Below are 25,643 nucleotides of genomic sequence, written 5' to 3' on the forward strand. Positions count from 1 at the left end.
ACTCTGAGGGCTTCCCTCCCTTTCTCTTACGATTATTACCCATTATTATTGAATTTCACGACTTTTTCCTCACAGCAAGTTTATTTATGAAGTGAGTTGTGACCAACACATGCTGAAAAAGCCGCTTGGCAAAGGTGGAGGCAGGAAGAGAACAAGGAGGAGGAGGGTGAAGAAGAGCAAGAGGAGGAGGCAAAGGTCTCAGTATTGTTACCAAACAAGGTTTTTTTTAAAAAGGAGTTTATGCAGCCGTGGGGGAAATGCTGAGAGATTTAATCCATGGAATAGATGAGGGATGACAGGCAAGCAATGGGTGATGTCCATGTGTTAGAAAAACAAAAGTTAGAGGCTTGATGTACTTTGGTGTTCTCAGACCTGGGGGAGAAAGGTTAACAAAACCTGGGAGAGAAGTTTACTGTTGAGACTTGGACATCAGGAATGTAGGATTTATAAAGCACAAAGACACAGAAACCAGATATGAAGAGGAAACTAGCAAAGACCATTACTGAGACTTTCCCTGTATGGGAAAAAGATAATAAAAAGACTGAAAATTAGCATGAGAAGCAAAAAATCAACAACAAATAGAAGATAGAATACTAATTAATTGAGAGAACTATGTAATTTGTAAACCAATGGACACCAATTCCTTAATTTGCTAGAATTTATAAATAGTTAAAAGTTTTGATAACTGATGTACGTGTTTTGTGGAGTGATCTCCATGTACCTCAGTGTTGATTAATGTTGACTTTCCAACCCAGCAAACTGGTTAGAGGGTTTATTTCGCAATTTTTGGTGACATGGTTGTTCCTTGAACACCTCCAGGGATGGTGATTCTATCACCTTCCAAAAACTTCTACCCTTCCAAAAAAATTGCCCCCTCACCCCTCTGAGGGCTTCCCTCCCTTTCTTGCACAATCACTGCCCATTCTTATGTATTTTCATGACTTTTTCCTCACAGCAAATGTATTTATTGAATCACAAGCAACACACACTGAAAAAGCCACTGGGGAGGAGAGAGGAGAGAGAAGGAGGAGGAAGAAGAGGAGGAGGAGGAAGAGGAGAAGAGGATCTTGCTATGGCGTGAAGTGCCACCATTTGAAGGTGAAGGGCCGTCGCTGGACGTTGGTGCCGCACCGGACCTCGCCCAGGCTGCCGTGGTAGGAGGCCACCTCCTCGAGGAAACGGCAGCTCAGACCCAGTGGCTCCAGGAGGGAGCGGATCCGCTGCTCCAGGCAACATTCCCCTGCCGTCACGGGGCCAAAGGGTTTGGGGATGCCCAACTCCTTGGCCAGGACGATCATGGTGACCTGTGGGGTGGCACCGAGGGAGATCAGCGGCGTTGGGGTTGATGACACCCAAGGGAAGGTGTTGGTCACCCTCCTCCATCAGCCCCAGCCCTCAGCCCATCAACACCGATTTCTGCAGCTGCCCTCCCACAGAATTCCACATCCAACATAATTTTCCCTTTCCCTCACTATCTCAATTTCACCACTTTGAGAGGGTTTTTGCCTAAAACCCCACTGCAAGCAACACAAAGCCACAAAGTTATGTTAGGCCTGCTGAATGGAGATATTTTCTTTTTCTAGACAGCTGATTTGTTTTGGGACAACTCTGGGGACTCATCCTGGCTGACTAAGCTGGTTTTTGGAGAGGACTTGAGGAGTGGGGACCCCCTCACCGTGTTGGGGAAATACGGCACAGCTTTGCCCTGCTTGTCCAGCTTGAAGAGGGCGGGCAGGTCGATGATGTCCTCCTCTGTCAATCCCAGCTCCCTCTTGAGGATATCCCTGTTCCAGTCGATGCAGCGCTGGAGGGGATGGAGAAGGGCAGGTTGAGAGGGGGACACACATGGGCACAGTCCCCAAAACCATCTCACGCAGGAGAAGAGCCAAAACACACCACCTCCCTTTGCACCACCCTGGGGCAGTTTCTGCAAGAAATATAAATTATTACCAAAAATGTCAGTTCTTACCTGGGCATACTGGTTCTGCTGCGCCAGGATGTCATTGGAAAGGACCTTGTTAATGGTGACTCGTTTCGTGTCTGTCCCCGAGTACCCTAAAAATGCAACGTCCCATCAAAATGAAGCCTGGCTTAGGATGGGGTACACAGATGGATAAAGTCCCCCATATCCCAATTTCCTGAGCTTGGAGTAGGGCTGCTGGAGTCACAATTCTTAGTGTATTGGGAAAGTGAGGGAAGAAAAGCTCTGCCCATTGGAAAGAGCGCTGGAAAGGTCTTGTCATCCATCTTCCTACCCACAGGAATCGTTATCTGCTGAATTTCTCCAGAGCATCCACCACCAGGATTTGGATCCACCCCCTGCTTTGGGGCTGCCTGGGTCTTCTCAGTGACCTTGAGGGACCCGTGGAGATATGGAGACGTGCTTCCAAACCCATCACGGATCAAAATCCCAAAGAAAGGATTCCCAAAGCGGCAAAATGGTGCTAATTTGGGTAATGTGAGAGCTGCCAGTTGTCCCACTCCGTGCCGGAGCTCCGCTGGCATTTGGAGATGCTCCATCCCACCAACCAAGCATCCCCTCCACGCGGAGGGCTTTATCCCTGCCATCCCACTCGCTTCCCAAAATAGGCCGTGAGGAGGCTGGGGGTGGTGGGCGGGCATCCCGTTTGCCAGCTGTGAAGGACAACCGGGTGGGACGATGTCCCCGCGTGGCCCCGAGTCCCCCTGTCCCTCCAGCTGCCCTCGGCCTGGCTGCTGCGGCTCCACTGACACCAAACCCTGCCCAGAGCCACCCGTGTCCCCTTGCCTTTGAACATGGTGGCTTCTCCCTGGCCTTCCTTCTGCTTCTCCCGGAAAAGCTTGTAGCACGCGGCGGGACTGGCCATCAGCATCCGGAATCGCTGTGGGAAGGCGGGAAGGAGAGGAGTCACCCAAAGGGGATTTTCCAGAGCCTCGGGAGACCCCAGGGACTTAGTTTTGCAAAGAACCTGCGCTAAAACTCTTTGAATTAGGTGTCTTTGCTGCTATTTAGTGCCTTTTTTAATGCTTGGAGGGTTTGTGGGGAATGTGTGGGCATAAAGATTCCTTTTTTGAGTCATCCAGGTCAAGGCTTGGTTTTCCTGAGGGAAAAGTCTTGTGTCAGGGTTTCCCTGAGGGAAAAATCTGTATCAGATGCAGCAAAAACTGTGACAGAGGAAAGAGAAATGTTCTGGAAACATCTGGGAGAAGCTGAGCCGCTGGGAATCTCCAGGGTCATGGATTTGCATTGGAATCTTGAGGTTTAAAGTTCTTGGGCTACCTGTGCAAGCATCGTTTTCCTTCTGTTTCTGCTAATTATTCACTCAGCAAGTCCCTTTTCGTGCTCAGATCCCTCATTTTGGGGACAAGAGTGAAACCCAAACTGGTTGGGAGTGCCAAAGAAATGAGTTTTGGGGTTTTTCCTAGAGGTGACCTAATGGGATTAGTATCTTGGAAGAGGAACACCAAAGGGATGTGAGATTTTGGGGTACCTTTTTGTCCGAGGTGGGCACGAATGTGAGGAACTCATTGACGTTGCCCACGGCCAACCAGTCAGAGTAGAGCTCCACGGGAGCCTGGACTCGCTGGGCATGGAGGAAGTCCCTCACCATCCTGGTCATCCTCCTCCCTGTGGATCTGGGAGTGAAATCCCCAAGAGAGGGAGTGCGAGGATGAGGATTTATCCATCAACACGTACTTGGATGTAAATAGCCGCCAAGGTGGAGGAGACTGAGCGCGCCCACCCCTTTCGCAGCCACTCAGGCAAGGTCTAATTAACCCAATTAACATGACTTTGATGATATTTCGGGGCTCTTGTGGTTCCTTTGCTCCCATATCTGTGTGTTCCCCATGCCTTACGTGGGGAAGCTGCTGCCGATGAGGATCCTGCCCAGGGGATACTCCTTCCCCCCCACGGACACGGGTGGACTGACCTCCAGGTTGCCGAAGGAGTCGAGGCTGGTGATGGCTTCAAACAGGGGCTCCTTGTGCACGTACCCGAAATCGGAGCCCTGGAAAAAGAGGGATCACTGCCCTGAGTCCCTCCTGCCTCCGGCGTTTGATCCTCCAGCCGGGCTCAGACCTGCTCCCGAGGGTAAACACGGCAAGAGGGAGGCCCGTCCATGGGTGAGGAGAGGGGAAAGGAAAGGCGAGAGGAGAAAGGTCTCTGGGTCACAGAGGCTCAGGAATAAACGGCAAAATCCAGGAGCAGAGTTGAGGCGTTGAGATCCCACATCTCCTCTGCTATCCCACAGCCAACAGTTAAGTGTCCACATTAAGTTAATTAGTGCTGGGGCAGCCCCGGAGCAGAGCTTCTGGATGGCTCTTCCTGAGTGGGATGAACTGCAGCCCCTGAGGGTGAGTCTAAGAGCCACCCAAAGGGCTGTATGGCACTTAAATCCTGCTTAAGCCCTGATTTCCAGGTCTTAATATATCTTGGACTGAGGGTGTTGTGCATGCAGGGTAATTAACTCTTGGCTGTGATGTGTCAAAGCCCAAAGGGGAGATTGTGGAGTTAAAAACAGGGCAAAAATGGCAGCGATGGGACACAATTCTTGCCGTGGACCTGTCCTTGATCTCCAGTTTGAGTCAACACGGGCTTGGAGCTCCCAGCAGCCCCTGGGACCAGATCAGGTATCTGTTAGGTTGGAGTTAAATCCCAATCACTTATCAGGGTTGGGTTTCCATGGGGATAAACCAAATATACAGGTCGGGAAAAATGAGCAGGGAGACCCGAGAGTGCATGACTTCCATCTAGAAATTCCTTTTTTCAATTGAGGGTGTTTGGAGAAGCCAGGATAGACAGAGCACAGCTTTCACTGAGGCTCCCCGTGGGGTTTTGGGGAGTCTCTGGGGGATTGCTGGATCAGCTCCTCTCTCCGGGTGCTGAGGGGGGGACTGAGCATGAAACACCTGCTCTCAGCTTGTTTCAGTTTAATAAACCACGGAGCCCCTCCGGTTTCAACTGTCAAGGCACTGGTTCATCCCAGGTTTGCGGGTCGCATCCAAGTCCTATCAGTTCCCCGTTGATTTCGAGGGGCTAATTCCCTGCCGGCTCCGTTTCCCTGGCGCGGGGTCCCAGGGCTTAGGGCTTGGCCAGGGCGTGAGGAGGACCCCGTGCGTGCCGAGTTTGGCTCAATATTCTGAGCTGGAAAATGAGATTGGAACGATAGCGGTGGGGATTAGGGGAGGCTTCAAAGCAGAAATCGGAGAATAATGTGTTAGCGGCTCCCAAGGCTGAAATTGCTTCCCTAAGTAGGGAGCAAAGCAATTCCTAAAGAGGGCAGATCCGAGCGGGCGCCCGCTTATTCGCTATTGCCACCCGCCGCATGACTCCGAGACTCTATGTACTCATGTCAGGCATGAGAAAAGATGGATTTCAATGCTCCTGAAAGCTCTTAACCTTCCCCAAAGTGACAAAAAAAGTGACCCGTCCTCTTCTCCCATTACTGGTGGAGAGAGGATCCGGGCTGAGGCTGCTGCCAGCGCCCGCTGGGAGTGTGGGACAGCGATTCCATGGCTATTTGGGGGTGTCCTGCCCTTTCTGCATGGTGGGATCTCAAAGGGATCATCTTTTTTTCCATGCTCGTCTTTGCTGGGCTCTGCCAAATCGCCCTCTGCGGGGTCACCGCCATCCCGGCACGCCCTGCCCACGGCTGGCCCTTTGCCTTGGCAAAGAAGCCCCACGGGGATGCTGTTGGCAGCTTGTTCTCTTCCAAGGAAGTAAGTTGACCCCTCTCATGCTTCCCTTTCCTCTCCTGCTCGGAAGCTGCTGGATATTCACGGGCATAGGGGAGGAAAGGAAAAACCAGCCCACCACTGGGGTGCTGAGGGTGAAGAATTCCAGTCCCAGAGCTTGGCAGGAATCTTTCATTCCCAGAGGCGTGAGCTCCTCCTTTCCTCTCTCACCCAACACCTTCTGATCCCTGCTTTGAGGGGGAGTGAGTGTGTTGGTGTGCTTCCAACTGGAAGTGGATGGGATAGTATCTCCATGCAGAGCTGTTAAACTCATTTTCCAGGCAATTCCTTGTATGGCCCCCAAGAAGTCAAGTGCCAGGAGGGTTTTAGGAGTGGGGAATTACATGAGGAATAAAACCTGCAAGCTGCTCCTCAGGCAATGCAAGCAAATCCTTCTCTTACCAGCAGCTCCTTGACGGGGAGTTGCTCCATCCCTCTATCCCGAGGGGAATCCAGCACCACTGGGAAGCACTTCTGGGGAGCGTGGGTGTAGCCAAACTCAATCTCATCCTGAAGAAGGGAGGAAATCCCGCATGGGGCACAGGAAGGAAAAGCTTTTCCCTGCCTCTGGAGCCCCCCTACCTGCATCCAGCGATCCCCACGGTTGGTGTATCCGAAGCAAACCTTCAGCTTGCAGCCAGCCTTGGTCACCAGTGTCTGGATCTCCTTGGTGAACAGGTAGTTGTCCTTCATGCTGGGAAAGGGGATGGCAGGAGGGAAGGAGATGAAGGGTGGATATTGCCTCTGCCCAGCCTGTCTCCAGGACTGGTTTGGCTGGGAATGCCCTCCCTGGCCTCACCTGCAGAGGAAGACGTTCACCGGCGCCAAGGTGTTGGGGGTCATGATCCACGGGGCCACCCGGAACACCACTGTGTCTGTGAAGGCTGGAGTGTGGGGGATACCCTGAGGGAGCAGGCGGGAGTCAGGGTCTGTCCACACACTATTCCCCCCAAATGCCCTTCCACTGAGGTCTTTTTTGGGGTTAATTAATGAGGATCACTCTCCATTCCCTCCCCATCCCCTTCTCTGCGATAGCTGCAACAAGGGACCCCATCTGCATCCCTTCCCTGGAGCTCCCAGACCTCTGCCAGCGTCTCCAGGAGGCTGACATGGATGGAGACCAGCCCGGAGAAGGAATCATTGGGAAAGCAGAGCCCCTGGACGAAGAAGTCGAGCTCGGCAGCCCCGCCGGGGTAGGACACGGCGTGGAACAGCTTCCTGCAGCCCAGCACCTGCACATAGCGCTGCCCAAAGAAGGGATCTGCAAGGAAACAGAGAAAATGGGACAATTCCAAGCTTTCATTGGTGTTCCAAGCCTATTTCCTTGTGCAAGGAGGACTCACAGTCCCTCTGTGCTGGAGTTTTTCCACCTCTGTGGAGATACAACTTTGTTTGAACCACCTCGAAACATGATGGAAGGATTTCGCAATTTTGTCATGGACATTGAGTATGAGGAAAAATATCTTGGCCTTTCCTTGGATGGAGCGGCCACTGGGAAGGCATTTTCATGGAGTTTCTGCTCATCTATGGGATGAAAATGCCACCAGACTGACAGGGAGGGAAGGCAGAGAAGAAAGGGGCAGAGGAGGAAGAGGAAGAAGAGGAAGGGGCAGATAAGGCAGAGGAGGAAGGGGCAGAAGAGGAGGAGGCAGAGGAGGAGGGGAGGAAGGACTTACTCTGCACATGGAACACCCCAACCCTGTCAGCGTCACGGACAGAAACAGAGAGAATGATTTCGTATCCCCGGGGCAGGCGCTGGGGCCCCTCCATCCTCAGCACCATCTGGGCCATGTCCTCCAAATCTGGGGGGCAAACAACAAAATTAGGAGATGTCTTATATGCTCCCTCCTGGAGTTTGCACCTCCTTCCCAAGAAAGCTGCTCTTCCCTTGCCACCACCCTTCGCAACCTGGAAAAACAAGCCCTGCTCCTGCTGGCAAAGCTCGTGCCTTGTGCTGGGAAACAAATGCCCTTTTTAGCTTTTATTTTCCCTCCTCACCCCTGGCACGGCCCGTCCTTGACCTCAGAAACCTGATGGGCACCGGCTCCATGTGGTTTTAGTTTTCCAGGAACAGGTGGGTGTATTCCCGGCTACCTCATCCCGAACTCCTTTCACCTGCGTGAGGCAGCCCTGGTGATTTTTCAGGCTCAGCTTCACTACTCTGCGTGGCCACAAATGCTTTGTGTGTTATGAAATGCAAAAAAATTCCCACATGGGAAGCATGTCCAACAGCTGGTGGAGAGCAGCTGGTTTCTGAGCAAAATTCTGCCCCAAAAAACGTTCAAGAGGGGGAATCATGGAGGATTTTTGGGAAGCTCTGTTACCTTCTTTGTTGAACACTTGCTCGTTGTCGCAGTCGGATGCCGGAGCGGAGGGAATCTCCTTGTCACAGCCGACCAGCAGGATGGCCCCGTGTCCCTCAGGACCCCAGCTCCAGCTGGCCTACAACAGCCCGCTGAGGCTCAGCAAACTCAGCCTCAGGCAGGCCCGTGGATTTTCCATGTGGAGGGAGAGGGGTTACCTTGTTGGGGCTGTTCCTCTCCACCACGCCGTCCTGGTCCGCGTCGACGTCCAGGGAGATCCCTGGATGGACAGGATGGGTTTCACCCACCCATCATCCCAGGGCATGGCAAGGTTGGGTGGGAGAAAAAGCCCCCCAGACCTGGCAAACGTGGGTCTACCTGTCCCCCCACCCGCCCAAGGGATCAATGGGATGAGGATGGATTGTTGCACCCAGGAGCCTCCGTACTCACCGATGCCAGTGAGGAAGACTCCAGCTTGGGTGATGGGCTTCCCTTCCCCTCCATAAAAGCTGACAGTGACCTGCAAACCCCCAGATCCCCGATTGGGAAAGGATGTTCTCCATCCGTGGAGGTCCCACACCGCAATGTCCCATCCCTCACCTTGTTGTCGTTGACCTCGGTGCTGGGCTGGCTCATGCTGAACCTCAGGACCGTCCCCTCCTGCAGCGGCCACCGCGTCCCACTGCCGGGCACCGGCTCGGCCTCGTCGCGGCCCCGGGACACCACATCCACACTGACCCCCTCCGTGTGCTTCACCCCGAAGGAAACCGCCCCGGCTGGGGCCGCCCTGCCAGAAACACTCTGTGTTTGGAGAGGTTTGCACCCAAAACACTCGGTTCTCACCGCAATTAATTCCACGGCCAAGACCGGGCATGCCGGCGTCACCACGCTCACCACCGGCTCCTGCTGCCCTTTCCTGCCTCCCTGGGAGTTTGAGCTGTCCTTTGCTTTTAGGGCAGAAGATGCTGTTTTAGCACAAGGAGTATTTGAGCCAGTGCAGATTAGGATCTATAATAATCCCAACCAAGCTGCTGGAATTGAACTTGGGTTTAATGCCCTTCAGTGGAGAAATCCCTGTTTATTTTCCAGCCGGTGTTTGACAGCTCATCACGGCACTGTGGCCACTCCACTGAGACACTTTTCCATGGGAAACTCTAGGGGGGCTGATTTTATCCAACCAATTCGGGGGTGATTTTATCCAACCCCAAAGCTGATGGTGCTGCCCCACTCCCAGTCCCATATGCCCTTTCTCTTCCCCAGCCACTCCGAGCAACCCCTTCCCCTCTTCTGGCTCCTTTCACCGAATTTCTGCTTCCCAGCAAAAGATGCTGGTTTAGCACATCGGTATTTGTAGCCATTGGTGCAGATTAGGATCTCTAATAATCCCAGTCTAATTGGTGCTGCTGGAATTGAACTTGGGCTTGCACTTCAATGGAGAAATCCCTGTTTACTTTCCAGCCTGGGCAAACCCGGTGTTTACCAGCTCATCACAACACTGAGAGACTTTTCCATGGGAAACTCTAATTTGGGGCTGATTTTATCCAGCTAATTTGGGGGTGATTTTATCCAACCCTAAAGCTGTTGGTGCTGCACCGCTCCCAGTCCAGGGTGCCCTTGCTCCTCCCCAGCCACGCCGTGCAACCCCTTCCCCTCTCCTGGCTCCTTTTCCCGAATTTCCCAGTCTTTCTAGGTTATTATTTTTGGGCTGTTTGCCCCGACACCCGAGAGCTGGTGCCGGATCCCCGTTACGGCTTCATTGCTCAGATGGTTTCTGGATGCCGACGGTCCCACCAAACCTGCCCCGTCGGGGAGGGGGGAGGGAGGAAACCTGAGCACTCCTTTACTCCTGCCTGGGTGTCTCTGAAATTGTTAAATTACTTTTAATTATACATGGAAAAACTGGTTCAGTTTCCTTGTTTCTTGGTTTTGGGAATCCCACCAGGAATTTGACCTGGAGAGGTGCCAGGGGAGTCGTAACTCTGCTGCTTGGCTTGAATATCAAGGGTGAGATTTGCAAAAGCAGCAAAGACCAGAATTAACCCCCAAATGAGCTTTAAAACTTTTTTCTCTTCCCCTTGGGGGGGAATAATTATCCTGAAATTTAACATTGGGGTTGTTTTAGGGAAGGTGGTGTGGGGATTTCCCACTTTCCCAAGACACGTTTTTTCGCTAAATCTTGTTTTCCTTCCCTCTCCCAGCTGCATCCCTTCCTTTGCAGTCCATCCCTGTGGCTCCTGCTCATCCCTCCACTCTCCAGCAGCATTCCGAGATGACACCGGATCAAACCCAGCATGGACTCGGGGTAAACACTGCATTGTGGAGATGGGGATGCTCGAAGCTTTCCCGGGATTTGCGCAGCCTTGCAAAGCCCAGGGGGGATTTTGCCCACAAAAAGGCGTCGGGGCCACGGGGTTTGGGAAAGCAGGCAGGAAAACGAGGAGGGGGATTTGCAGGAGGGGTGAAGGTGAGAAGGGAGGCAGAGGGAAGGCTGGGGTGTCCCACTCACCCATGGACATCAGCGTGGATGCGGGAGCCCAGCACGCACAGGGCCTCGATGCGGTCCCCGGGCTGCAGCCGCAGCGTGCGGCCCCCCGGCATCTCCCGGCCCCCCGGCATCTCCCGGCACTGCCCCGGCAGCACCGACCCCCGGCACCCAGCCCCTGCTCCTCCTCGGAGCACAACCCGGCTCTGCTGGGCTGAGGATGACACTCTGCAGCCCAAAGGCAGGGGGAGGCTGGATTGGACCCTCTAAAGCCTCGGGAAGATGATCTCCGAGGGGAGGGAAGGGATGGAGAGGGAGGGCAGCTGGCCTGGAGCCTGCTCAGCTCCCAACGCTATGCAAGGAGCTCCCCCAGCTGTCCCCAAATCCCTCCACCCTCTCCGTGACCCCAAACGGGAATCACCGACGTGGGGGCGATTTTCCAGCAGTTTGGATTTTGGCGTATCCGCCCTTTTTTTGCTCTCTAGGGAAAATCTCTGGCTGCTCTTAGGAGGCAGAAACACGGTTTTCCAGCCCTCAGGCGAGAGCAGAACTCTCCCTTTTTTCCCCCTGCTCATTTTCAAAGGGAAACTGGGAACCAGTTGCTGCTGAAGGGAAATCAGGGTGGTTTTGCCACCCCACAGAGCACGGCAGGAGCAATTGCTGCCCACACAGCATTTGAATTATTTATTACCATCCAACTAAATATTCATTTCAGAACCCAAACTTCTGCCCCAGATTTTGGAAGCCACAAGCAATTAGTGACAAGCAGAAACGTTCAGGGTGATGTTCCCTATTTATATCCCTCTTGGGCTTCTCTTTTCCAGTCCTCGCTGGCCGCGGTGCAGGGAATCAGCTCAAATTCAGTTTTCCAGCTGAAAGAAATCCTGGCTTGGGTTTGTTTTGGTTTTTGGGTTTTTTTGCCACGACCTGAGCAAATGTGAGCGAGGACTTTGCTGAGCACACAAAAAAGACGCAGTTTTGCCACTTTTCTGCATATGCAAAAATGAGATTTGGGGCAACAGGGAGACTTTCTCAAACAGTATAAATGTTCTCCCTGAGCAATATGAGAAAATAGAACACACTTTGCTCCCAGGCTATGCAAAAACATTGGGAATTTGGGTGAAATGACCCCTAGCTTAGACATCCCAGTCCAGGATTTGCCCTGGAATATGTTCCATCTCCCAAAAAGCATCTGGTTTGTCTGTGTGACCCTCGTCTGTTTAAACCACCAGGAGAAACAAACACTCCTGAAAGAGGAACCAGAAAGAGAAATAATTTAAAAAGAGAAAAAATAGAAAGAAACCAAAACCACCTCGTGTTTGCACCAGCAGGCTCTGCTGTCCAGCACTGCAGGAAACTTGTTTTCCCTCTTTTTACCCCAAAACAGCTGGAATTGCATGGTCAGGGATGACCTCACCTCCCTGCGATCTGTGGGCTGGGAAAATAGAGGTGTAAAATCATCAATTTGGAAGAAAATTAGTAGAAAACCAGCTTCTCTTTCATAATTTTCACTTCCCAATTCCTGTCCCCCCTGAATCTGGTATTTCAGTTGTCAGGGAAGAGAACAAATGTGATTTAAATCCTCCTTTGCTTAAAAAAACCCAACCCAACACAACCCCAAATCCCTCCCATCTCATAAAGGGGTTTCAGCATCACTTGGGAATTTTAAAATCAGTAGGATTTTGAGATGGTTTGTTTTAGTAATTGATATGTTAATGTATTTGTAGCCCTCTTGGTGTGACAGTGCTGGAATTTGCCAGCCCCTGGAATTTGCCAAGCAGAAGGAAAATTGTGATCCCATGGGAGCAAGTGTTACCTGCTAACAAAGATGGGATTGAAACCCTGGGGGTTCTGGGAGTTTTTGGGTCACTCTGAGGGATTTTTGGGCTTGTTTGTGCTTCCCTGGGAGGAGGCAACAAAACAAAATAGAGGAAAATGCCCTGTTTGAGGGCAAAACCAAAGGAGGAGCTGCTGGATTGAGTGGGAAAGGGGCTGGAAGAGCCCATTTCTCCTCCACTGCACTGGTTCCTGTCTTTGGGGGTTTTTGGCAGCCAGGTTTGCTCTTCAGAAGCCATGTGGGGTCTTTGGAAGCTTCTTGGGATCTTGGAAAGCCTTTGGGGGGGGTCTTTAAAATCTTCTCAGAGTCTTTGCAACCCTTCTGGGGTCTCCTAAAGCTTCCCAGTGACTTACAACCCTTTGGGATTCTTTGCCAGCCATGCAAGGTCTTTGTAGGCTTTCTAAGGTCTTTGCATGGCTTTGGGGTCTCTTAAAGCTTTTTTGGGGTCTTTGGGAGCCTTTGTGGCTCTAAAGTGTTCTCAGAGCCTTTACAGCTCTGCTGAGGTCTCCTAAAGCTTCCCCAGGACTTTACAACCCTTTTTCTTTACCACCTGTTCAGGACCTTTCAAAGCTCCTTTAGGATCTTTACAAGGCTTTTGGGGGTCTTTCAAAGCTTCTTGGGATCTTTGCAAGCCTCTGGAGGTGTTCACGGAGCTGCTGGTGTTGGGAACAGGCGCGAGGACCTGCCTGATCCGTCTCAGTGAAATCCTGGGTGACTCTATCCATGGTTTGTTAAATCAGCCTCAGTTTGTGCTGCCAGAACGGGGGTTTTCAGGAGGCAAAAGTGCCTTTAGCGCTGCAGCTCCGCTCTGGGCTATCAGGTGGGAGATCAGCAGCCTCCTAGGACACAGAGATCCATGGATATCTGCAGGGAGGTGTCTGGAGGCTTGTGGTTCCCTGGCTGTGGTCAGGCTGGTCAGAGGAGTTCTCTGGGTCCGTCTTAAGATCAGATCAGCCAGATTAGGAGCTGCTCTGCATGAGCTTCTCTGCTGCTGGGGGAGCTCTGCCTGCCCTCCTTTCCAGCACCTGGGAACAGATCCCAGCTCTGGGGCTTGCAAACAGCCCCACGGAGCTGATTCCGGAGGGTTTTCCCTGAGGAGCACCCGGAGGTGGGTCCCTGAGGGGATCACACCCGGGGGGGCTGGATCAGGAATTTTGGGGTCATTCTGTGGCACCCTCGTGTAGGCACGAGCCTTATTCCAACGAGTAGGAGGGAAATGTTCCCCCATGGAGTCCTTCCAAGCTGACCTTTCATGTTTAGGAGGTGCAAACAGGTGCCCATCCCGAGAGAGCCACGAGGCGCTGCCTGTTCCTGCCCATTCTGGCCCGGAATTTGGGAAGAGGCAGCTCCGAGGAGGCCAAACCAACGCACTGGGGAGGATGAAGGCAAAGCTGAGCCCACCCCTGGCATTGCTGCTGCCTCTGGAGGTCTTTGCAACACGCCCTGGAGAGGGGGGTGTTTATAGGGATATTTATAGGGCAGCCAATTGAATGCAAAGCTGGGGCAGAGCGTGGGCAGGGTGAGCACAGGGGGACATGCACAGCTCCAGCCCCGGGGAAAAGCAGTTTTATGGGATGCTTTGCTCCTGGATTATGGTATGGAGCCTCCCTGCAGGCAGACGCCTGCGTTTTGTGGAGGAGAAAGGACAGAGGGGGATTTTTGGGGCTTTCTGGTTGCAAAGCTGGGAGATTTTCCAGGATTGGCACCAAAAAGCTCTTTTTACCGGTCCAAACCAGCACCTCCCCATTATTCCCTGGCTTCCAGCTGGGATGGGGAATGCTTGGTGGCTGTCTGGGATGCTCCAGCCCTGCTGTTACAGCTATGTGCCTAAAGAAAATAAACCCTCCTGCAAACCCCAGCGGGACTTGATAACTGGTTTGATGTCTTGCCCTATTGCAAGTAATTAGGCTGACATGGCTCTTAAAAGTTCCTGCCTGCAATTAGACATGCAGAGTAATAAATAAGGGGTAATTATCGGCTTAGGGAGATTATCAAACTTTCCTTGACGGAGTGGTGGTGCAGGATGGGTGAGAAGAAACGCCCCAGAGGGATCTGAGCTATTAATGGGATTCCTGGGGCAGCACTGAGGGGGGTCAGGTCTGGCTCAGTCGTGGCTAAAACCAGGCTGATGTTGGGCAAAAGCCAAAGTCAGGCCCAAAAGCAGGCGGGCCGAGCTCCTGCAGTTTGATGGACAGGCAGGATCCCGTCTGTCATGTCCCAGGGATCTTAATGGCAACTTTCTCAGGACAAGGTGTTATTAGGAAGAAACACTCAGCTCTGAATGGGCCCGATGACTTAAAATGCTCATTCTGCCTGTGCATGGGCATGTCGGGCTAATAGCAGGTGGAGGAGGAACAGGAGGGGAGTGGAGGTCCCACCCAACCCAGACGAGGTGTTTGGGGCCTGCCCGAGCCTCCGCAGGGATCGTGGCGGCTCCGAACGCCCGGGACTGACCATGCTGGAAAAATCCACCCAGACCCGACGGGGATGGGAGCTCTGGGCTCTGGGCTCTGCGTGTCCATCCCTCCTGCACGGGGGTGATCCCAGGGGGATTTGGAGAAACACTCTCTGCTGAAGGCCCTGGTGCTCACTGGGAGCCCAAAACCACCGTCCTCCCCCTCCCTGCAGATTACAGACCACGCCGGCCTGACCCTGTGGGGATTAAGGTGTGTTCCCTGTCCGGCACCGGGAACCAGCCGAGCAGGATACGGGGCTCCAATCCCAGCAGGCAGCAAACTCAGCACCGTGCCCAGTCCAAACCAGTGCGACCAGCAGCCACGAGTGGGGAGCCCAACCTGCAGCTCCCTTCAGGAGAGATGCTGCCGTGGCCAAACTCGTCCTCAGAGGATGCTCTGGGAGCTCCTCACTCGCTTTTCCAGCTCTGCTTCTGCCCAGCTCCAAGTTTTGGGGATACACAAGGTCCTTGAGAACCAACACAATTCCCAAATCTAGGAACACCAGGAATTTGGATTGGGCTGGTGTTTGGAAAATGGGGTTTTATCTGAAATCTTTGGCAGGGAGAACTCTGGGAGAGCCCGGAAACTCCGCCGGTGTTCCCCACCGGAGCATCCTGCCGCTCCTCCAGGCTCCCACAGGCTTATTAAAGCCGTTCTCGCATCTGAGACACAGAGCTGGGGTTTTGTTGCTGCAATTAAAGTTGGAGGGAGCCCTTTAATGTGTCCTGGCTGGGAGATGTGTAAAGCAGCCGGTTTGATCTCCCAAGGGAACGGCGGCTCCTCCGGCTGAGCACGCGCTGCTCACTGCCCTGCCGGGGACGGGGCCCCCAACTCTGCTGAGCTCACTTGGACCTTCCCAGCTCCCAGGGGGTCCTGCCACTCCCAAATCCAGGTTTCTCCTGATTCCTACCCATTGCATCCCTAAGCTGAACACATCCCCACATGAGGATGAACCACGTGGCAATGGGACACTCTCGGTCCCTGTGTTGCCTTTTCCTCCATCTCAGCTCCATCCTCCAGACCTCCTTCCCACCTCAACGAGATTAATCTTGCCTGGCTTCCTCTTTGCAGGCAGGCAAATCCTCCTGGGATGGCCTGGAGAGAGATGGCTATCTCCAGCAATGCCACCTTCCAGTGGAGGGGATGATTCCCGTGGGATCTTTGCCCAAAAAATCCCAATCCCCTGAAACACAAGGTCCAAGTGAAACACTGACAACTTTTAATTTCCATGGGAAGCCTCCTGTTGGTTTGCTGTTTGTTGTTTTCCCCTTCCTTGCCAAACAAGCAGTTTTCCCTGTGCCCGTTTCTGCCCCTCTCCCGTCCTCGAGACTCCTTCTGATGGGAAGGAGCGACCTGAGCAAACATTTCCTTTAGTCCAGCTTTGTTCAGGCTTTGCCCCGATGCTGCAGCTGAGGCCGTGAGTCACCTGTGCAGAGGCCACACGGAAAATTTGGGTTGTTTTAAAGAAAAAGCTTCATTTCAATGATAATATTGTAATAACCCCAAACAAGCCCGTCGTGCTGCCAGAGGAGTAACACATGTTTAATGCATTAGAGCCTCGAAGGGTTTAGATGGAGCCGTAAAGGAATGAAAAGGGGGAGAAGGAATCCCTAAAAGCTCAGTGCCGAGCATCCCAGGGCAGGGCTGGGTGTCACCTCTGCCCCGTGTCCCCTCCCCGGGGCCGCCCTATCGCCTCCATCTCCCCAAGCGGGGCGGCAGCTCGTTGGGTGCTGGAGGTGCTGGAGGTGGAGACGGCAGGGTCCCCTGGCCGAGCCCCGTCATCGAGGGAAGGAGGAGTTAAATTCCCCTGCCTTTTAATCCAGTCCTGCTGGTTTCCCTGCAAAGCCAGGCAGCAGCTTCCCTCCCATGCAGCCGCCGTGCCCGGCACACCATGCCCCAGCGTCACGTCATGCAGATGTCCACCAGCCACGCCACCTACGGCGTCTGCGTGCTGGGCACCGAGGTCTTCCTCGACACGCGCCGGTAAGGTCGGGCCGGGGGATTCCCGCCATTTTCCGTAAGGCTGGTGGGGTTTGGAGGAGCCCAGCGGTGTTTTGGAGCAGTGAGGAAAGCTCAGAGCTCATTCAGAGCCCACAGCAGGAGCTCACCCAGCACTCGGAGGGCCGTGTCCCACCGGGCGTGTTCCAGGGGGATGTGCCCCAGGGAAGGATGTTGGCTCTGGCGAGGTGTCGAAGTGTTACCGAGCCGTGACGCTTTGGAGGCAAAGCCCGAGCACACCCTGGCTAAACCCGGATCTATTTCTGGCTGGGAAAACATTGGGCAAGAGCAATTCAAGCTCAGCAACTTGGAGCTAAAACGGGCTAAAGGATAAAATGCGTGGCTCAGGCAGAAAAAATCCACCGGCAGGTTTTGCACGGGCAATTCCAGGAGAGGAGATTCTTCCGGAATTAAATACAGGGGTTGGTTTATTGGTCAGATACGAGGCTGTGTTTACCCTGCTGTTACAGGGTCATTATTTAATAAATCAGTTTTGTAATGATACAAACAGGACGAGTCAGTCGGCATCGCAGCAATTATTGGGGTTGTGTGTTGGAGCCGGGCCATCGTCCCCCTCCAAGGGCTTTGCACTGAACTTTGCCTGCCCTAAAAGAGTCTTATTTTCTCCCTCATCCAGATGGGAATATATAAAACCTATTTGCAAGTTTTTTCCTGGTTTAGGACTCAAAACACACTCAGATCTATTTAAACATGAGGCCTGAGCCCCAAAATGGGCTGATTTGGCTCCTCTGTAGCAAATTTGAGCTTTGGACCAAAAAAGCAGATGGTGGATGCTTTTTCCACTAAAAAAATGGAATCATTTTATTCCGGGACAGCACCAGCTGGGGGGAACTTGGTGATTGATGCATCAAGTTTTGACTGTGGCTTGGGCTGTTTTGGGGCAGAAAATGGAGTTTGGTGGGAATCTGGTGATGATGAGGTGGGAGGGCTGAAAAAACAGGGCAAATAGACCCAAACTGGAGAAGTCACAACATCCAACAATGCGCAGGTGGATTTACAACCAGGGCAGTAAAATCAGGGCCAACTGACCCAAATTGGAGAAGTCATGATATCCAACAATGTTCAGATGGATTTACAACCAGGGCTGTAAAACCAGAGCAAATAGACCCAGACTGGAGGAGTCACGACATCCAACACTGTGCAGGTGGATTTGTGACGTTACACGACGTTAGAGATGGGGGATGACAAGGGAGGTGATGCTTTAATCTCCCCTTACAAGCTGCTGCAGGCAGCAGGGATGCCGTGCCAAGAGCAACACCGGCAATAAATCTCCTCTGTGTCAGTTTTTTGATGTTCTCCCTTTTGTTTTCGCTGTTGAAATTTCCCACCTTGCTCCTTGTCGGAGGCTCCCGATGGCAGACAGGTCGGAGCACTCGTGCTCCCGGGATGGAGGTGCTGGGGCTGTAATGAGCAGGTAGGCAGCACTTCAAAGGCTACCAAAGGATGTCATGAAGGTGGGGTGTGGGTTCTCCATGCTCGGATTTGGGCTCCGCTCCAAGTTGGAGCATCTCTCAGCTCAAGGGATGGTCCTGTGATAACCATCTCCCCAGATGGTTGACATTAAAAATTATCCTGGCTCTTGGTCAGGGTTTTGTCACAGGATGCTGAAATTTTGGACATTTTCTTGGTGTTGCGGAGGGAGGTTGGATGCCCAAACTCCAGCGATTCGCAGTCCAGGCTTAACCACAGAGGGACGTGCCGGAGCTCCAGCGGGAGCTCTGCTTGCTCAACACCACCACAGAGATAGGACGCAGAAAACTCAACCATTTCATCACCCAAAGATGGTTTATGAGCCCTTTCCACCTAGTTAAGGTTGGATTTTAATTCCAGGTTCAAGCAGAGGAAAACTGGAGGGACGACTTGGTCTCTCACCCAACGCTCTGTTTCAGATCTACCCCCAAAGCTGCCACGTCATTCGACGTCCACGCCACCTCGGCGGTCACGGTCCACATCATCCACAGCCCCACCACAAAGCCCATGATTAACTCCAGGTGGCCCCTGGATCCCGACATAGAGGTCGTGGTGACGATTGATGTCACCAGCAGGACCGTCAATGACAATAAGGTCAGTTGGATTCTTAAGCACTGAAACCAGAAAAATGAGTCCAATTTCCCGGGAAAACAGGGAGGGTTACGGGCAACCTCTAAGCAGTCGAGTCAGTACTAGGTAGTGCTGACATTGGGCTTGTTTTCATGGAAAAAACCCAAAGAGAATTGTGTAATTAGCACGTACCAAGAATGAAACTGAGAAGGAGAAGGAGACTCCATTTTGTGCCCTCCTGATGACACAGTGGCAGTTGCAAAAGCTGGTGCCAGGCAACAAAAATCCTCCAAGCTTGGCTGTTTCCATGCCCGTTTTTGTGCTGAACCAGACAGAAACAGTTCAGGGAACTCTGATTAGTGGAGAAAGGCTTGGGTGAACCCTCCAAGAACTGCTTGTTGGTCAATGCAATGAGCGAGAAGCCCCACTCAGCTTTTTGGGACGTGGGCCATGATGTGGGGGTGTCTTTGCAGGTTAAGATCTCCTACTATGGCCGGGAGGGCAACGAGCTGGCGGTGGCCTGGCTGTACCTCACGTGTGTCGGTAGGTGCTCCACAAACCCGGGCCAGACCTGGCTGATGTCAAGAGCTGGTTGGGTTCGTGGGATGGGAGTTAAGTGGGGGGCGCGGGGAGGAGGTTTGGGTGTTCACCGGTGCTGACGAGCAAGAGGGAAACAATTAAAACATTATTACGCTGCCTTATATGGTGCAAAAGAGAGGGGCTGGGCCGGGTCCCCACCCAGCACACCCCGAGCATCCTCCTCTGCTTGCCAACACCGGGCACTGGGACAAGAGGATCCAAAGGAGATCTCCTCACCCACCTTTGCCCGGCGTCCTCCTCCCCCTCGACCTCCGTCGCAGTTGGGGGAGAGGGACGGGCACCAAAGTGTTGTCTGACCTATTTTAGAAGTTTAGGATGAGATGAATCATTCCCTCCAGATGCCTGTTTTTCCCTGCTGACTACAAAGGGAGTCTAGACAACCAGTCTGGATGCAGAAGCCTTCCACCTGGATGGATTAATTACCCCAAATTTGGGATTTTCTAAAGCACTCACATGACACCTCTGTCCTGAAGTCATGAATGTGCCTCCCAAAATTGGGCCTGAGGAGGCTGAAGGTTTCCCACGTCCCTCAGCTGATGGGCTCCACTGGAGCCATCTGGGGCTACCACGGCCACAGGGCTTTGGCCTTGCAAATGTTCTTCTCATGGTTAGACTTAGACTTTCCTTCCCAACTTCTCCATGTCCTCCTCTCTGCTTAATCCCGGTATTTTCCATATGTGGCATATCCCACTCAGAGGAGGTGTTTTATTAGGGTTTGGGTGAGATTGCTGGTAAACCTCTGCTTTGTAGCAGCAGAGGCAGAAATTTGGGCCAAGAACAGGAGGGAAAGTCCTTCTGAAGTGTTGCATCAAGCCTTGGAATTATTTAGGTGTTCACTCAACCACAGGGAAAACACTTTTTTGTGCCTCCACCATGTTTTGGCTTTGTAAAAAACACAATTGTAAATGTGAAATTGGTGAAAACATAAAATACACCATAAAATGTGAATGTCCCAGCTGGGAACCAAAATGGGAGAAGGCAGCTGGAAATCAAAGGGGGAAAACCATGAAAGAACCATTGGGTTGGATTTTCTACCAGCGTTTTGTTGAAGATGTTGGGTCTGGAGCAGCTTTGGGGTGTGAAGGTGGGGTTGGTGCTGGATGAGCCCAAAATGGAACCAAGAGCTCATTCTCCTGCCCGTGGTTCCTTCTCTTGATGCCTCAGATGTGTCCCTGGACGTGGACTGGAGCCGGAGTGGCAGAGTGAAGAGCAAAGGGAAGGACAAGGTAACGAGGAGCTTTGCTGGAGGGGCAGTCCCGGCCTATCCATTTGTAGTCTCTTCCCTGAAAATCTCCAGGAAGGAGAGGGACTTGGGTGGTGTCTGAATTAGGGCAAATAACCTGGGAAATCCTCAACCTACTAATTGAGGAGGAAGAGACTTTATTTTCTTATTCCATGCCAAAATTTTCTATGTCTCCAGTCCAGCCCTGAGGATCCCCTGAAAAAGCCTCTGCTTTTTCTTCCCTTTCCTTTCTTCTTTCTTTTCCTTTTTGGACTTGAAAGAGGCCACTAAATGAGTTTAGCAAACAGCCAGTGATTTACCCCTTTGGCAACAAATCTGCATATGCCCAAGCCCTTAAGTTGGGCTAATTAAGTGCAGCCCAATCAACGGCGCAAATCGTGTATCGAGAGGGGACGTGTCTCTGGAAACGGTGCAGCCTTGTCCAGAGGAGGCCTGGCAGATACTTTCTGCCTGGCCAGAAGATAAGATCTCTTCCAAATAGTTTTTGCTGGCCCTGCTAGAAGCTGAGGTTCGGAAACTTAGTGCCTTGAAAGCATCACTGGCCTTTGGGTTGTCCTCCAAGCGTGGAGGACAGTGGGCGTTTCCGCAGTTAGTGAGGAGGATGGGATGGGGTGGGGGGAATTTTGCTCCAATCCTCTTTTGGTGCTTCTCCTCCAGGCCAAGTGGACATGGGGTCCGGATGGACACGGTGCTGTGCTGCTGGTCAACTGTGACCGGGACAGCCCCGGCACGGGGGGGCCGGACAGCGGCCAGGCGGACATACGGACCCCCGCAGGTCGGTGTCACCCACGGCCCGAGGGCACCCAAGGGCGCTCACTGGGGCCTTTCCCACTGCAGCACCTCCGTCCCCTCTCTCCATGCTCCCTCTCTCCACCTTTCCCCCCCAGACCTGAAGGACATGTCCATCATGCTGCTGAGGACCCAGGGGCCCAGCGCCACCTTCGCCGAGTACCAGGTGGTCCTGCACGTCTCCGAGACGGACGCGGATAAAGTGCGGGTTTTCCACGCTATCCGTGAGTATTCCTTCCTTCTTCTTTCCCAGATATCTGAACACAACCCCAAGGTGAGCAAACCCTAAATTTTCCATTCATTGGGGCACCTCCATTTGCTGGAAACACTCGTTTATCCCCAAAGATCCTCTGCTGCAGTGGAAAGTGGGGCTACCTGGAAAAAATCAAGGGGGAAAAAAGATCAAAAAAGGCTTTTCCCCACGAGATTGATGAAATTTTGGCATTCCTGTGGACCAGAAAGCCCAACACCCCTTTGGCATGGGCAGTGACCCAAACCCCAGAGCAGCCCATCCCATTCTGCCTTTGAACGCCCCAGCAGCTCCGTCCCCAGCAGGTCCCCACTGAAAATCAGGTCAGGGCAGCCAAGGGTATCATTAGATACTTCACTCGAGCCAAGCACCTTGAAAGGGTTGGACCTGAGGGTACGGAGTCCTCTTTGTCCCAGGAAGATCAAGTGTGTTCCCCAGGGAGGAAGAGGAGGCACTCCTGCTCCCCTCCAACCGCGCGGGCATCGGCCCCGCCGGGGCCTCCTGCCAGCCCAGGGCGGGTTGGTCACCGTGTCCTGGGGGTGTCTTGGTGGTTCTGCAGGGAGTGACTCACACCCCCACTACAAGCCCGTGCTGGGGCCGGACAAGCTCTCCTACGTGCTGGACCCCGTCGGCAGTGGGGAGAACACCTTCTACGTGGAAGGGTTGGCCTTCCCTGACAGGGGCTTCTCGGGCCTGGTTTCCTTCAGTGCCAGCTTGCTGGAGGTCCCCCACAAGGTACGTGAGGTTTGCCCTGTCCCCTGAGCTCCCTCAGTGGCTGGGTTTCCAAGCACTGCTCCTTGCTGGTTCTGCCCCTCACAGAATTCCCCGGGCACCCCGATTTTCACGGATACGGTGGTTTTCCGCGTGGCTCCCTGGATAATGACCCCCAACACCCAACAGCCTTTGGAGGTTTTTGTCTGCAGGTAGGAGGGGTGTCACTCCACTGCTCTCCTGCCTTGGGGGACTCTTCAAGGAGGAGTTTTAGGCCCTTCTTTGTGGTGCAGCAACAATGGGGTGAGCCAGGCTTTGTGCATCCAGTACTGGGAGCGATATTTGGGAATGGAACCCGGTGTCACTGTTATTGCAATGCCAAGGAGAAAGGCTGGAGGCCGCTCTCCAGGTCTGTCCCATGCAGGACTGTTGCCCAGTGTGTTTAGGAGGGAGGAATGGGCTACATGGTTGGGGTTGTGGGAACTTCTCATGGTCCTACTCCTCAGTCCCCCCTCTCCCTCCAGCATCAAGCAGGGCTCAGATTCCAACGAGGCCTTTCTGGAAGGGATCAAGGTCCTGCTGAAGAAAGCCAACTGCAAGCTGACCATCTGCTCAGAGCAGGACACCCGGAGCGACCGCTGGATCCAGGTCATCAATCCGTGCTTGTCCATCAATCCATGCTTGTCCATCAATCCATGCTTGTCCATCAGTCCAGGCTTGTCCATCAATCCATGCTTGTCCATCAGTCCGTGATTGTCCATCAGTCCAGGCTTGTCCATCAATCCAGGCTTGCTCTCCGTGGCTCTTCTGGTCCCTTACAGGCTCTTGGAGCACATAAGGTGTCACTCCCATTGCTGGCACCCCCTGGAGGGACTGGTTGCTTGGGAAGCACTCGGATGCCAGGGATAGACCAGGCAGCTGGGAAATGAAGCCCAGGGAAATGCTGCTGGTGGTGGAAACCAGCACAGGCAGGGATGGGGTCCAGGAACCCTGGAACTGGAAGAGGGACACAATGGGGCATTGGAAGAGGGGCCTCATTGCCAGAGGGACCCCATGGGGCTTTGGAATAGGGTGTCTACTGCAAGAGGGACCCCACTGCAAGAGGAGACCCAATGGGGCATTGCAAATGTGACCCCACTGCAAAAGGGACCCCTTGGGACTTTGGGAAGAAGGACTCCATGGGAGATTCCATGAGGGATCCCGTTGCAGGAGGGGACCTCATGGAGCGTTGCAAGAGGCTCCCCACTGCAAGAGGGATCCCACGGGATTTTGAAGAGGGAACTCATTGCAGGAAGGGCCCCAAGGGATACTGCAAGGGGGACCCCACTGCAAAAGAGACCCTGTGGGACTTTCAGAGGGGGTTCCCATTGCAAGAGACACCCCGTGGGGCTCTGCCAGAGGGATCCCACTGAGAGGGATCCCATGGGAGCATTGCAAGAGGGTTCCTGTTGCAAAAGGGACCTCGAGGGGCATTGCAAGAGGGACCCCATCACAAAAAGGACCCCGTGGGGCATTGCAAGAGGGTCTCTGCTGCAAGAGGATCCCTACAGGACATTGCCAGAGGGGCCCTGATGCCAGAGGGACCCCATGGGACATTCCATGAGGAACCACATTGCAAAAGAGACCCCATGAAATATTACAAGAGGGTTCCCTCTGCCCAAGGGACCCCCTGGAGCTTTGGAAGAGGGTCTCCACTGTGAGAGGGACCCCACTGCAAAAGGGATCCCTTGGGGCTGTACAAGAGGGTCTCCCCTGCAGGAAGGCCCCCCTGTGCCCCCCCAGGAGGACAGGGGGTGGCTGGTGGGCAGTGCCCTCCCTGTCCCTCATCCCTGCCCCTCTTCCTGCCTGTCGTGGGCCCGTGTTGTTCCCGGGGGTGTCCCGTGCTGGGTGGGGTGTCACCCCTGGACAGGCAGTTGTGGTTCAGGGCGAGAGCTGAGCTGTGCTAGGCTCACCCCATTTCCTGCTCCACCCTCCCCACATCCCTGGGGAGATGCCTATCACCCTGCCCGGAGCCTTCCTCCTCTTCCTCCTCCTCCTCTTCTTCCCCCCGCAGGATGAGCTGGAGTTTGGCTACGTGGAAGCGCCACACAAGACCTTCCCCGTGGTCTTTGACTCTCCCAGGAACAGAGGATTGAAGGATTTTGCCTTTAAGAAGATCCTGGTGCGTCGTTGCAGCTGAAGCCCCTTTTCTCCCCCCAAAATTCCCCCTATGGAGGGTCCTTGGCACCACTTCCCTCCTCCTCTTCCCCAGGGCCCTGATTTTGGCTACGTGACCCGTGAACCCCCCGGGAAAAACATCACCAGCCTGGACTCCTTCGGCAACCTGGACGTCAGTCCCCCGGTGACGGTGCGAGGGAAGGAGTATCCCTTGGGAAGGATCCTGATCGGCAGCCCCCTGCCTTGGTGAGGAGCTGGGGGGCTCCAGCCCTCCCTCTGGAATGTGGGCAAGCACCGAAAATCCTTGCCTGGGAAAAGGGACGCCCCTCACGGAGGAAACTTGGAGTCAAAATGAGAATCAGGAGCCAATTGCCACCAAATCCCAGACTTGACATGGGAACCACGTCGCTGTCCCTTCATCCCTCACAGAACCCTGCCCCCTTCCCAGGCCTGGGGTGTTTGCTCCCATCCTGGACACATCCAGGCTTGGCATTTTTTTCCTGACTTATTAAAAAGAGGAGCAGGGAAGTCTAGGAAAGGGTCAAATCCCGAAGAACTGGCAGTGGCTTTGCTCGGGCAGGCGGTGCCTGGTGCCGCGGGAGCAGCAGCGAGCCCTCCCTCCGCAGGGAGGGGATTCCCGGGACAAACAGCCACAGGAGCCATCCCGGCTGGGGCTGGGCCGGAATAACCAACGGGATGCTCCCACTGCTCCCGCGGGTCCGGCAGCAGGGAAACGGCATTTCCCAGCCTCTCTAGGCCCGTAATTATCCCTCATTAGCAGGGGGTTAATTAATGTTTTCCCAGCCTGTTGCCGTCTGTCTAAGAAAACTTCGCCCCCGCACAAAGCGCTGCCGGAGGAGGGATTTGGGAATCACAGGGATGGGAAAAAGGAAACCCAAAGGAGCCCAAGAACAGGGCATGGAATGCACCCACTACCTATAAATACATATGGCCTAGATATATTTGTATATATAATTGAGGGATATATTAATATACTTATGCATTATATAAGGATGTATTAATATATTTATATATTGTATT

General features: G+C 53.5%; 2 protein-coding genes across 2 annotated transcripts in view; one reads left to right on the forward strand and one right to left on the reverse strand.

Moving 5' to 3' along the window:
• Positions 1-1,048: 1,048 nt before the first annotated feature.
• PADI2 (peptidyl arginine deiminase 2) lies at positions 1,049-10,616 on the reverse strand. Its single transcript, XM_029965213.1, has 16 exons — positions 10,525-10,616; positions 8,619-8,805; positions 8,469-8,538; positions 8,237-8,298; positions 8,040-8,157; positions 7,392-7,517; positions 6,798-6,976; positions 6,515-6,618; positions 6,298-6,409; positions 6,118-6,225; positions 3,838-3,989; positions 3,471-3,615; positions 2,768-2,861; positions 1,970-2,055; positions 1,676-1,804; positions 1,049-1,304 (listed from the first exon to the last, which is right to left on the reverse strand). The coding sequence occupies exons 1-16, from the start codon at positions 10,614-10,616 to the stop codon at positions 1,071-1,073; spliced, it is 1,998 nt and encodes a 665-aa protein (XP_029821073.1). The 3' UTR covers positions 1,049-1,070.
• Positions 10,226-25,643, forward strand: part of LOC103760755 (protein-arginine deiminase type-1-like) — a 17,655-nt gene continuing 2,237 nt past the window's right edge. The window contains exons 1-11 of the mRNA XM_018086331.2: positions 10,226-10,320; positions 18,702-18,876; positions 19,326-19,395; positions 20,617-20,678; positions 21,353-21,470; positions 21,583-21,708; positions 22,294-22,469; positions 22,554-22,657; positions 22,970-23,093; positions 24,499-24,606; positions 24,697-24,848. Coding sequence (XP_017941820.1) covers positions 10,310-10,320; positions 18,702-18,876; positions 19,326-19,395; positions 20,617-20,678; positions 21,353-21,470; positions 21,583-21,708; positions 22,294-22,469; positions 22,554-22,657; positions 22,970-23,093; positions 24,499-24,606; positions 24,697-24,848 — 1,226 coding nt within the window. The 5' untranslated portion in view covers positions 10,226-10,309. The remainder of the gene's footprint in view (positions 10,321-18,701; positions 18,877-19,325; positions 19,396-20,616; positions 20,679-21,352; positions 21,471-21,582; positions 21,709-22,293; positions 22,470-22,553; positions 22,658-22,969; positions 23,094-24,498; positions 24,607-24,696; positions 24,849-25,643) is intronic.

The sequence above is a fragment of the Manacus vitellinus genome, unplaced genomic scaffold (assembly GCF_001715985.3).
Source record: "Manacus vitellinus isolate BGI_N305 unplaced genomic scaffold, ASM171598v3 scaffold_92_pilon, whole genome shotgun sequence".
NCBI classification, from domain to species: domain Eukaryota; kingdom Metazoa; phylum Chordata; class Aves; order Passeriformes; family Pipridae; genus Manacus; species Manacus vitellinus.

Excerpts from the sequence above, each read along its gene's own strand:
- PADI2 (XM_029965213.1), bottom strand. The coding sequence starts at position 10,616 with ATGCCGGGGGGCCGCACGCTGCGGCTGCAGCCCGGGGACCGCATCGAG. Across the intron at positions 8,158-8,236 it reads AGAGGAACAGCCCCAACAAG|GCCAGCTGGAGCTGGGGTCC; the intron begins GTAACCCCTCTC and ends GGGCTGTTGTAG. Across the intron at positions 2,862-3,470 it reads TGCCCACCTCGGACAAAAAG|CGATTCCGGATGCTGATGGC; the intron begins GTACCCCAAAAT and ends GCCTTCCCACAG.